Source organism: Hemitrygon akajei, chromosome 16, assembly GCF_048418815.1.
Source record: "Hemitrygon akajei chromosome 16, sHemAka1.3, whole genome shotgun sequence".
In the NCBI taxonomy this organism is placed as follows: Eukaryota; Metazoa; Chordata; class Chondrichthyes; order Myliobatiformes; family Dasyatidae; genus Hemitrygon; species Hemitrygon akajei.
In genome coordinates this window covers 46,508,965-46,521,866 of record NC_133139.1, presented here as the reverse complement: position 1 = coordinate 46,521,866, position 12,902 = coordinate 46,508,965, and the positions used below count along the sequence as shown (strand labels likewise).

Here is a 12,902-nt window from a genome sequence, read left to right as displayed (position 1 = left end):
TGTCTGGAGATGGAAGTTTTTCAGTTAGGTTTGTTGGGGTTAAATTGCACCCTTAATTCAAGCCTCATCACCATCTTGCAGTTCTGCATGGATTATTGTTCAAACAACCATCTTTTCATGCTCTGCTTCGTAAAGGTTAGTGCAAACAAACCTATGAATTGGAAGCAGGAGTGGGCCACTGGCCCCTCTCATCTGCTCTGCCATTTAGTGAGATCAGGGCTGATCTGAATAACCTCAACCTTGAGGTGACATTTCATCCTACACATTTGTAATGGTTCTATCAAGCTCTGCTTCCAGTGCTCATTGAAGAAGAGAGTTCCAAGCATTCTCAAAAGGTTTGTCTCATCTTATCCTCCGAGTCTGAATCAGAGGCCCAGGGGCATGTCTGGAAGTTGGAGGCCCCATGTCTGCAAGTCCGGGCCAGAGACTACAGGTTGTCTGTGTCTGTCTGTGTGTGTGCGTGCGTAAAGGAGGAAAGGGGGTTGTTGTTTTGTTTTGTTGCTCTGTATAGTTGTGGCTTGTGTCGTGTTATTGAAGTTTGTGGGCGTCACTTGCTGGCTGCCCACAGCACATCCTCAGGTTGTGTCAGTTGTCAAAGCAAATAGCACATTTCACTGTATGCTTCAATGTCCATGTGATAAATAAATTAATATGAATCCTTTTCGAGTGGTAGCTTATTCTTGAATAGAGATGCCTAGTACTAGATTTCTAAAAGTGAAGAATGATGAGAATTCATGGTAAACTTGTATCCTTTGGTTAGAATATCTTTTCCACAAAGGGAAAGAGGGTGTGGCACAATAGCATAATGGTTAGCACTACAACGCTCTACAATGCCAGCAACTGGATTCAATTTCTGCTGCTGTCTGTAAGGAGATTGTATATTATCCCTGAGACGGCATGGGTTTCCTCTCACAGTCCAAAGGTGGACAGATGGGTCAGTAGGTTAATTGGTCAGTTGGGTGCAATTAGGTGCAATGGGCTTATAGGGCCAGAAGGCCCTGTTACTGTACTATATCTCTAAATTTTTTTTTAAAAAAGGAACTTTACACAATATTATCAAACCTTTTCATGAATGAGGTCCAGGAAAACTGAAAACTTACAAGACATAATGCATGACACTGTATTGTTGGGCGACTACGAGGATCTGTGGAAGTGACAAGCATATTCTTATCTCCAAGTATAGAAAGCTCCTAAGAGATGTTGCTTCATCAGCAGAACTTTACTTTATTGTCCTTCAGGAAGAAGAAATTGTTCGGAGAATGGTGTGGGAGAAAAACTTCAGGTTTATTGAATATCACAATTTGGGATACATGATGGGAAAACACACCTATGATCTTAAGATGAACCAGTTTGGAGACTTGGTAAGTGTGAAGTCCTTAATGTGAAGAAAACATTTGAATTGAGGCTTAGAGCTGGGTAATATGTATGAATGTGCTACTATACAGTGGCATGCAAGAGTTTTTTGAGAATATTATCAAACCTGGTGATAAGTTGATGAAGTTAAATTCTGACTATCTGCATCTGTTGACTGAGTTTTGTTTCCTTAAGCTGACTTTTAAGATCCTGAGAGGTGAGAACAAATTGATTTTACTTGGGATAGGAGCTACATGCAACCAAGCACAATAGGGTCTAAAAAATAATACTGTCTTCTTGGTGGAGGGGGGGAATACACCATCAAAAAGAGCAATGATATTAATTGAGGTGATTTTCTGGATTAGTCTGTTGAGGAATCAATTGGTGAGCAGGCCATTTGTACTTCAGTAAATAATTCATTAGTGATCTGTTTGTGCAAAGCCTTTGGGGAGGAAAGAAGGATAGAATTCCTTATTAAAACAGAATGTGATTTGGTGGATTTTGAAATCAGGATCCAGGTTGACTATGAGACTGAGAAACATTGCTCATTGAATTAACAGTAGATCAGCAGTAATGTACATTTAACGAGCAAGTGGATGAATTCCAGTAAGTTTTAATTAGTGAGGCACATATAAAATAGAATGGGAGGCTCAGCTGTGGCTAACAAGTGAAATTCTATATGAAGGAATACATTGTGTCACAAAAGACTGTAGATGTTGGAATTAGAGCACCAAGCAATCTGTCCGACAAACTTAGCAGGCTGAGTAGCATTTGTGGGAGGAAGGGAAGTGTTGATGTTTCAGGTTGTTGAAAATGGAGGGCATTTTGTGGCTAATTTTCTGCATTTTGGGAGTTCTTTGATTTATTCTTTTGTTTGATCACTCACTTACCTTTCAGACCCTGGAGGAGTTCGACAAGCTTATGAATGGCTTCCGTATGCCCAAATCCAGGAACTCAACACAGCACCTTTTAAAGTTCCGGGAATCAGTTGAGATTCCACAGCAGGTTGACTGGCGTGAAATGGGATATGTCACTCCTGTGAAGAATCAGGTAAAAGAATTTTGCCTAAAAAGAAAAGTTAGGGGAAAACTTCCTTGTTCGAACAGAACTAGTAGAGGTGGTGCTGGAGTGTGTTCATCTGGATAGATCCAGTGAGGTTGGGATTAGACTCGGACCCCAGGGAATCAGGAACCAATTTTAACCCACCCCCAGTTTTATTTCAAGTGAGTCAGTTTGGTGGCATGATGAATGGGTTAGTGCCCAATAGTAATTTCATCCCATTGTTTTCTTCCTGACAAAACTACCAGTTCCTTCAGTAATCTATGGTGTCAGACTCAGCACTTATCAACCTATTTAGAATACAACAGTAAGTATGTGATGCTGAGACTTGATAAGGCACTGGTGAGGCCTTACCTTGAGTATTGTGAACAGTTTTGGGCTCTCATCTTAGAAAAGATGTGTTGGCATTGAGAGGGTCCGGACGAGGTTCACAGGAATGAAGAGGTTATCAGACGAGGAATGTTTGATGGCTCTGGGTTTATACTCACTGGAATTCAGAAGGCTGAGGGGGGAATTTCATTGAAACCTTTCAAATGTTGAAAGGCCTAGGCAGAGTAGATGCGGAAAGCATGTTTCCCATGGTGGGGGAGTCTAGGACAAGAGGGCACAGCTTCAGGATGGAGGAGTGCCCTTTCGAAACAGAGATGCGGAGAAATTTCTTTAGCCAAAGGGTGGTGAATTTGTTGCCATGTGCAGCTGTGGAGGCCAGGTCATTGGGTGTATTTAAGGCAGAGATTGATAAGGTCCTTGATTGGACATGGCATTAAAGGTTACGGGAGGAAGGCTGAGAACTGGGGTTGAGGAGGAAAGAAAAGGATCAGCCATGATTGAATGGTGAAGCGGACTCGATGGGCCAGATGGCCTAATTCTGCTTCTATGTCTTATGGTCTTATACTGGCCATTATGCTGCTGGTGTTTAGGGCAGCAATAAAGGTCCTCCATCTCTGACAATGTTCAGGGCTTTCTTCATTGTGTCAGTAGCTTCCTCTCTGTTTTCACTACTGTCAGTCATGCAAGTCCTGGATGGAGACAGAGGAATCCCATCGCACTCAGATGTAGAAAGGTTCTTCATTACTATTTCCGTAACCGTTCTGTTTGACCAGTCAGGCTGTTAGCCCTGAGCCGAACCCCCGAACCTGGAGACTGGTGGACTACTCTTATTCTGACCTGTACCCTTTGACCTGTTTGGCATGGATGACCCTAGAAAGAGCCAAAGCATCAGCCAGCATAGCTTCCTTTGTCATTGAGCCACACAAACCCTACACCAAGGTAGTGGTCCTCTCGGAGGTTGAACAGTGAGTAGTGGCAGGATAATCTCTCACGAGTTGACATTGTACATAGAACATAGTCGAGGTCAAAGCTGAGTTTAATTTTAAATGCACAAGTACATGTACATACAGGTACAATGAACACTTGCAGCAGCAACACAGACATGTAGCATCAAATCAGCATTATTCACAAGAAAAACAATCACCAGGTTTGCAAGAAATAACATGAGTAGAGTAGAAAAAAGTCAATTTTAGTGCAAAATGATCAGACTGGTAATGTTGCTAAGATAAAGTGGTTATTTGGGTTTACCCAGTGGTTCAAGAAATTAATGGTTGAAGGGAAGTTGTTCTTTAACTTGGTGGTGTGGGACTTCAGGCTGGAAAAGTACAGCACAGGAACAGGCCTCTCAGCCCATCGTGTGTGGTGACCATGATATCAGTCTAACTAATCTCATCTGTCTGTGCATGCCTGAGTACTAAAGAGCTGTGCTGATCAACTGGCTGGAGTGTTCACTGAGATCTTTAACCTCTTGCTTTGGCAGTCTGCTTTATGAAAGCTTCAATTATGGCAGTGCCCAAAAAGAACGTGGTAACCTACCTCAGTAACCATCTTCCTGTCGCATTTACATCCACAGTGATGAAGAGTTTTGAGAGGCGAGTGATGAAACATATCAACTCCTGCCTGAGAAGTGACTTGGATCCCCTCTAATTTGCCTACTGGCACAATAGGTCCTCAGCAGATATAATCTCATTGACACTTCACTCATCTTGGAGAATCTGGACAGCAAAGATGCATAACATCAGGATGCTCTTTATCAATTACAGCTCTGCATTCAATACTGCCATTCCCTCAAAACTAGTCAATAAGCTTCAAGACCTTTGCCTTATTACTTCCTTGTGCAATTGGATTCTTGACTTGCAGACCTCAGTTAGTTCAGATTGGCAACGATATCTCCTCCACAACCTCAATCAGCACAGGTGCACCACAAGGCTGTGTGCTTGGACCCTAACATTGCTCTGGTTCCCACCTGCCTGACAAATTAGTTTAAACCCTCCCCAACAGCTCTCTCAAGCCTGCCCATGAGAATATTGGTCCCCCGCTGGTTCAGGTGCAAGCCGTCATTCTTGAATAGGTCAAAACATTATATTTATTATTGAGGGGAATGGCCACAGGGGTGATCTGTACTAACTGATTATTCACCTTTCCATTCCTTCTCGTGACAGTCACCCAGCTAACCACATCATGCAACTTGGGGGTGACTACTTCCCTGTCACTCCAATCAATGATCTCATTGTCATGTACAAGCTGAAGGTCATCCAGCTGCTGCTCCAGATCCTAAGACAGTCTTCAAGGAGTTGCAGCCGGATGCACTTCACTTTCACATTTAGTTCCCTGGATGACTCTGGGTTTCACAGGCCTCCAACATCCAGCTTGAAGAACACATAATAGACATTAAAACTACACTAAGTATCCCTGATACAGTAAGGGAAAAAGGGAAACTTAACAGAAACTTAGCTGGAAAACTTATCCAGAGCCAACACCATTTCTGAATTGAAGACTCCTTTGATCCCAAGCTGAAACTCCCACTCTCGCCACTGGCTTACTTCCAACAATGGCCGCTCCGCTCGTCTGTTCTGTACTTTTATTTACTCTCGTCTGCACTGCTCCCACCACTGATAGGGCCGCTGAAATGACACTGAACACCGCGAAGCTCTCCTTTTAAACAAGCACCGCTGACCTGAGAGAAACCTCCTCTAACCACTGTTGGAATAATACCCAGAAACTTGAAATTGCTCACCGTTTCCATGTCTGATCCTCTGATGAGGACTGGAATGTGTTCACTCGTCTTACGCTTACTGAAGCCCACAATCAATTCTTTAGTCTTACTGCAAGGTTGTTGCTGCGACACCACTCAATCAGCTGATATATTTGATTCAAGAATTTTATGGTAGTGGGGAAGAAGCTGTTGTTCAATCTTGAGGTGGGAGGTTTCAGGCTCCTGTACCTCCTGCCTGATTGGGGTATGGAGAACAGGGTAGGCCTGCACAGTGGGGGTTGCTGATGGATGTTGCCTGTGATGAAATTGGCCGAGTCCACTACTCTGTTTCTAGCCATTGGAGTTCCCATACTAGGCCATAATGCCTTCCACTCTACATCCAACATCTGTAGAAGTTTGTTAGATACCACTGGAAGAGATTTACAAGTTGAAACATCATTCTTCCTCTCTTTTGTCGTGTCAAGGAAGAGCTTGGAGATGGAGGTAGAAGGAACTCATGGGTTAGGGACTTGGGCCAAGCATTATTCACCAGTTGGTGAGCCCTGCTGCTTAACTGAAACCTGATCAGTTCCAGTGCTCAATGTGAACATTTTACAAGTGGGACTCAGTGGCATTGAGACAACTGACATTGCACTTTTCAAGTTTGGAAAAGGCAATAGTACTTCCTAAAGTTCAGCTCTGTTTGTTATTGTGTCCCCTTAGGGGAGTTGTGGATCCTGCTGGGCATTCAGTGCAGTTGGAGCATTGGAAGGACAGACCTTTAAGAAGACAGGAAAGCTCACCTCCCTCAGTGAGCAGAACCTGGTCGATTGCTCATGGAAGCAGGGGAATGCAGGATGTCGTGGCGGATGGATGGAAAATGCCTTTCTGTATGTACACGATAATAATGGAATTGACTCTGAGTTTGGATATCCCTATACTGGGAGGGTGAGTAATTTTCTTCACAGTTACATTAATCATGATGATATTCAGTGATGTTCTTTTTTAAACTGGTGATGAATGTTTGATACAGTTTCAGGAAAAGTGTAAAGACTGTGCTCAGTCATTACTGTGCTTTGTCATCTCTACCAGGGTTCAAATCCAGTCCATGCTAGTATTTTCTGATAGTGGCCTAATGGGCTCCACAGCATAATTGGTTCTCTGTGCATTGCACATTTAGAGATGTGGTCACACTTTAACACAAGCGTGAGGAGGCAGAGAGGGAAGGCAGTGGCCACCATACTGCCAGAAAGAGCAAGCAGGTAGTGAATTAGCCCCCGTGTCCTTCTCCCTCTCACAAATTGGTTCTTCAGGGGAACAGCCAGATCCAGGAGTAGGACTGCTCAAGGAGCCTAGTTACATAGGAAGAGAGGCAGAATAGTGAGACAATAGTGATGGGGAAATGGTGACAGAGTGAAATTAGCGGGGAGAGGATGTGTCTCAGTAGCTGAAGACAAAACTCTGGAAAGTATGTTGCCTCCCTGGTAAAGGATGTGATTGAATATATACAGGAAAGTAAACAGCCACAGGTTTTATCCATATGACAATGATAGACAGAGGGATGGGGCTCGGTAGGCAGAGTTTAGCAAGCTAGGGAAAAGGTTAAAAAGTGGAAAATTAAAGATGGTGATCTCTGGGCTGGAGGTGTGTGTGTGTGTGTGTGTGTGTGTGTGTGTGTGTGTGTGTGTGTGTGTGTGTGTGTGTGTGTGTGTGTGTGTGTGTGTGTGTGTGTGTGTGTGTGTGTGTGTGTGTGTGTGTGTGTGTGTGTGTGTGTGTGTGTGTGTGTGTGTGTGTGTGTGTGTGTGTGTGTGTGTGTGTGTGTGTGTGTGTACATGTACATTTCTGGGTCCTTGGGGTAGTGGTGTGGGTCAAGGTTGCTAGTGTTGAGGAGGATTTAAACTGCCTTAAATGTGCAGGGACTCAGAACATGAAGGAGGAAGAGGGCATAAAGATGAGCTGCTGGAGACTCAGGAATGAGTGTTTATAATAACAGGTAATGACAACTAGAACATATTCAGAAAGGGAAGCGAATGTAGAGTCAAAGTAAGGAAATGTGAGGATAAAATTAATGGCTCTTTATCTGAATGTACACAGCATTCATTACAAGATGGATGAGATGAAGGTACAATTAAGAATAAATGGGTTTGATCCAGCCGCAATAAGGAGATAAGGTTGAAAAGTGACAAAGGCTGGGAACTGAATATTTTGGCACATAAGACTCTTCTGAAGAAGAAATGGAAAGCTGGTCGAGCAGTTTGGACAATAAAGAATAAGATTACAGTTATGGTGAGGAACAGCATTGACTCAGAACACAAAGTGTGGAATCAGGTGGAGATAAGGAGCAGTAGTGGTAATTAGTCACTGATGGGAGACTTGTATCAGCTTTCTAACAGTAGCTAATCTCTGAGACAATTATGGGGTATTTGTAGAAAAGATGCTGCAATGATTATGGGTGATTTAAATTTTTATATAGATTAGACAATTTGAATTGGCAAGGGTGGTCTTGAGAATGAGTTCATAGGGTATATTCAGAATAGTTTCTTACAGCAACCAAAGAGTAAGCTAGTTTTGATCCAGTACTTTGTAATGAGACAGGGTTACTGTAATAACTTTATGGTGAAAAGCAACTTCCAGAAAAGTGACCATATTCAGAATTTCAAATTGTTTGATTATGACATATCTGGGACTGAACAGTGAAGTAATTCTAAGGCAATTACAATAAGGACAAGAGGTGACTAAAGTTGACTGGAAAATAGATTAAAGGGTAAGGTACCAGATCAGAAGAGGCAGATATTTAAGGAGATATTTTGTAAATCTCAGCAGAAGTATATTCTGTTGAGAAGGAAAGCCTCATGATAAGAACGAATAACTAAGGAAGTTAAAGATGGTATCAATGAAAAATAAAGACTTAAGATGCTGCAAAGATTAGTGGTAGGCCACAGAATTGGGTAATTGTCAGAAACTAGCAAAGGACAACTGAAATTGATTACAAAACAGATGGAGTTTAAGAGTAACTTAGCAAGTTATATGCAAAGATAATAAAAGCTTCTGCACATAAATGAACAGGAAAAGCTAAATGAACATTGATCCCTTTCCTCAAGGTCTGATGCCAGGCAAATAACCTCTTTCTCAATGTCAGCCAGACAAAGGGGTGGGTTATCGACCTCAGGAGCACTTGCACCACTCATTCCCCTCAGTACATCAGTGGCACAGGTGTGGAAACTGCAAGCGGTGTCAAACTCCTGAGAGTGCACACCTTGCACAACCTCTCATGATCCCAGATCATGCTTTACACAATCAAGAAAGCTCACCAACACCTACCTCTTTCTGAGGGGGCTTAGGAGAGCTGGCCTATGCAAGTGTACACTCACATCCTCCAAATGCTTGGCAGAGGGCATCCTACCATGCTACATCAAGGTATGGTACAGAAACTGCACTGCACTGGACAGTAAAGCTCTACAACAGGGTAGTTAAAAGTTCTCAACGCTTCGCCTGCACCAGCCTACCCACCATCAAGGAATATATACGGAAAAGTGCTGGATAAAAGGCAGTGACATCATGGAGAATGCCACCCACCCCACTCATGGACTGTACCCCACTCTCATCAGGGAGGAGGCTACATAGTATCCATGCCAGGACCACCAGCCCCAAAATCAGTTACTTTCCCCAAGCTGTAAGCTGACCACCACTACTTTATCATTACCTGTCAGAGTTACCTTATGTACAGACACTCATGTGCCCAGCAACACTTTATGGGTGTACTTTAGAATCTGTACTTAAGCTATCTTGTGTATTTATATTTATTGGGTTTTCTATTATTGTGGTCATTGCCTTTTGTTGCATCAGTTTCAGAGGAACAATTGTTTTATTCTCCTTTACATTTGTGTACTGGAAATAACATTAAACAATCTTGAATCAAGAGGACAGGACTGGGAAATTAATTAAAATCACAGTAAAGAATTGCACTGGCCCCTTGAGTGCAGTGGCACTGAAATGAGTGAGACTGACATCAGTGAGTTCAACACTGAATGAAAGTGCAATGTAGTTTGTGGGGTTTATTGGATTGGAATCCTTCTGGTACCTTTTTAAGTTTAAGTATACTTCATTTCTGTGGAATATCACTGAGTTTACAGAATACCTTCACTGGTCATTCTTTTGGGTTGTATGATGATAACATTGTTTGTTATGTTTTGTTTTTCTGAACAGGAGGGTACCTGTGCTTATGACCCCAGATACAAAGCTTCCGAATGCACCAATTATTTTTTTGTTTCACATTGTAATGAACAAGCTCTAGCTCAGGCTGTGGCCCAAGTTGGACCTATTTCAGTTGCTGTCGATGCCACACATCAGTCCTTTATGTTCTACCATTCAGGTAATGCACTGCAGGCAGATTAGATGCCAGCGGGAGTTGTTCACGTTATGATAGATGGCTTTACTGTATCTTCCTTGAAAATCAGCAGTAAAGGACAATGTTGTCACAGATTATAGAACTTGAAGAAAACTATTTGGCCTGTTGCCAATAATGTGCCAAGTGCTGACTATTCTGTAAAATGATGTTTCATATCCGATACTGTAACATGTTAGAATTATTGGCCTTGATATTAACCCACACGAAAGTGAAACAAAGAGGTCTTAAGACTTGCACGTGAAGAATTCACCTCAAAACTGCCATATTGTTGCCCCTGAGAGATGAGTCCCTCCCTCTGGTAACATATTTAAATTGGTTTCCAGTGTCGCAATTTGGATTTGATTTGAGGGACAGTGTTTCTGTGCAGGTTTCCCAGATGAAATTTGAGCCGTAAAAGCAGGCATTTCTGGAATAATGTTGGGATATTTGGAGAATCTACAAGAGAGCAACTATTGATGATAATAATAATAAAACGATCGGAAGGAGACAGCTCATTTAAACTGGAGTCCTAGAGTAATACAGTCAAGAAATAGGCTCTAAGGACCAATTTGTTGATACTCATCTAAGCTGGTCACATTTGCCTTTGTTTGGCCCATCTCTGTCTAAACCAGGGGTTCCCGACGCGGTCCAAGGACTGTTAGGTTAATAGTATTGGTCCTTGGCATAGAAAGGTTATGAACCCCAGCTCTAAACCTTTCCTGTCATGGACCTGTCCTTTAAATGTTGCATTGTACGTGCCTCAACCACTTCCTCAGAAGCTTGTTTCCTATATGCAACACATGACGTGAAATTGACCCTTGGATCCTCTCACATTAAACATCTACCATCTCATTTTTGATCTTTTTCTGAGAAAGAGAGGTTGAGGTTGTCACCTTGTCTTGTGTCCCTCATGATTTTATACACCTTCATGGTGTACCCTCACTTTCCTACACTCCAAGGAACAGAGTCATAGTATGTCTAATCTTTTGCTATAACTCAGGCCCTGGAATCCTGGAAACATCCTCGTAAATCTTCTTTGTACTCTTTGCAGCTTAATGACATCTTCCCTATTACAGAGTAACCAAACTGCACATGGTACTTGAAGTGCAGTTTCACCAAGGTTTTGTATAACTGCAGCATAACATTCCAACCCCTTTACTGAAGCAATGAAGATCAGTGATGATAAATGCCGCCTTCACCATCGTTTCTATCTGGTAAAAGAGAGTAAACATTTCAAGTTTTAGCATGACAAGTATGGAGGCTATGAGAAATGAAAATAAGTCCTTCATTGTCATCCCTTTTCAGAATTCAAACAGCCGGCATTCTGGGGAATACAAATTTAGTGTATGTAATAGGACCTGAAAATGTAACTCTGAGAATCTGAAAACATTCTGCGAAGTCTTCCATGCTAAAATTATCTTGTGTATCCTGAATGAACACACAGATGTAGTCTAACCAGACTTTTAAACAGCTGGAGGAAAACCTCCTTGCTCTAATATGCTAGCAATATACAGCGGCGTGCAAAAGTTTGGGCACCCCTGGTCAAAATTTCTGTTACTGTGAATAGCTAAGCGAGTAAAAGATGACTGTGCAAGCGCGTGCAAGTCGGACCGTGAGGCAGCGGGAGTAATTAAAGAGAACAGTTGGACGGAGCGGGCGACGAAGTAGAGGGAGACAGAGTAGGAAGGCTTTGTCTCCAGAGGCTTTGGCGAGCTGAGGATGAGCTTCACTCCAAGTGAGGTAAGGCCGGGTAAGTTCCTTTCAAAGGAGAAAGTTTCAAAAGTTGAGGCAAGTATTGGGTAGGTCATGGCAGCTGAGATCAGCCCCGTGGTTTGTTCATCCTGCAGCATGTGGGAAATCAGGGATACTTCCAGTGTCTCTGACGACTATGTGTGCAGGAAGTGTGTCCAGCTGCAGCTTCTGGCAGACCACATTGAGCATCTGGAGCTGTGATTGGATTCATAGTGGAGCATCCGCGATGCTGAGAAAGTCGTGAATAGCACGTTCAGTGAGTTGGCCACACCGCAGGTAAAGGCTACACAGGCAGAAAGGGAATGGGTGGCCACTAGACAGCGTAGCAGTAGGCAGGTAGTGCAGGAGTCCCTTGAGGTCATCTCCCTCCTAAACAGATATACTGTTTTGGATACTGTTGGGGGAGATGCCTCATCAGGGGAAGGCAGCAGCAGTCGAGTTCATGGCACCATGGGTGGCTCTGTGGTACAGGAGGGAAGGAAAAGGAGTGGGAGAGCTATAGTGATAGGGGATTCGATTGTAAAGGGAATAGATAGGCGTTTCTGCGGCCGCAAACGAGACTCCAGGATGGTACGTTGCCTCCCTGGTGCAAGGGTCAAGGATGTCTCTGAGCGGCTGCAGGACATTCTGGAATGGGAGGGTGAACAGCCAGTGGTCGTGGTGCACATAGGTACCAACGATATAGGTAAAAAACAGGATGAAGTCCTACAAGGTGAATTTAGGGAGTTAGGAGATAAACTAAAAAGTAGGACCACAAAGGTAATAATCTCTGGATTACTACCAGTGCCACGTGCTAGTCAGAGTAGAAATAGGAGGATATTTCAGATGAATACGTGGCTTGAAAAATGGTGCAAGTGGGAGGGATTCAAATTTCTGGGGCATTGGAACCAGTTCTGGGGGAGGTGGGACCGGTATAAACAGGACGGTCTGCACCTGGGCTGGACTGGAACCAATGTCCTAGGGGGAGCGTTTGCTACTGCTGTTCAGGAGGATTTAAACTAATGTGGCAGGGGGATGGGAACAAGTGCAGAGAGACAGAGGGGTGTAAAATGAGGGTAGAAGCAAAAAGTAGTAAGGTGAAAAGTAAAAGTGGCAGGCAGGCAAATCCAGGGCAAAAAGCAAAAAGAGCCACTTTTCAACATAATTGTATAAGGGCTAAGAGTGTTGTAAAAACAAGCCTGAAGGCTTTGTGTGTCAATGCGAGGAGCATTTGTAACAAGGTGGATGAATTGAATGTGCAGATAGTTATTAATGAATATGATATAGTTGGGAACACAGAGACATGGCTCCAGGGTGACCAAGGATGGGAGCTCAACATCCAGGGAT

General features: G+C 43.1%; 1 protein-coding gene across 1 annotated transcript in view; it reads left to right on the top strand.

The window, feature by feature from the left end:
- LOC140740015 (procathepsin L-like) overlaps positions 1-12,902 on the top strand; it is a 46,237-nt gene that overhangs the window by 22,076 nt on the left and 11,259 nt on the right. Inside the window, exons 3-6 of the mRNA XM_073068796.1 lie at positions 1,239-1,361; positions 2,251-2,403; positions 6,161-6,385; positions 9,644-9,809. Of these exons, the coding sequence (XP_072924897.1) occupies positions 1,239-1,361; positions 2,251-2,403; positions 6,161-6,385; positions 9,644-9,809 (667 nt within the window). The remainder of the gene's footprint in view (positions 1-1,238; positions 1,362-2,250; positions 2,404-6,160; positions 6,386-9,643; positions 9,810-12,902) is intronic.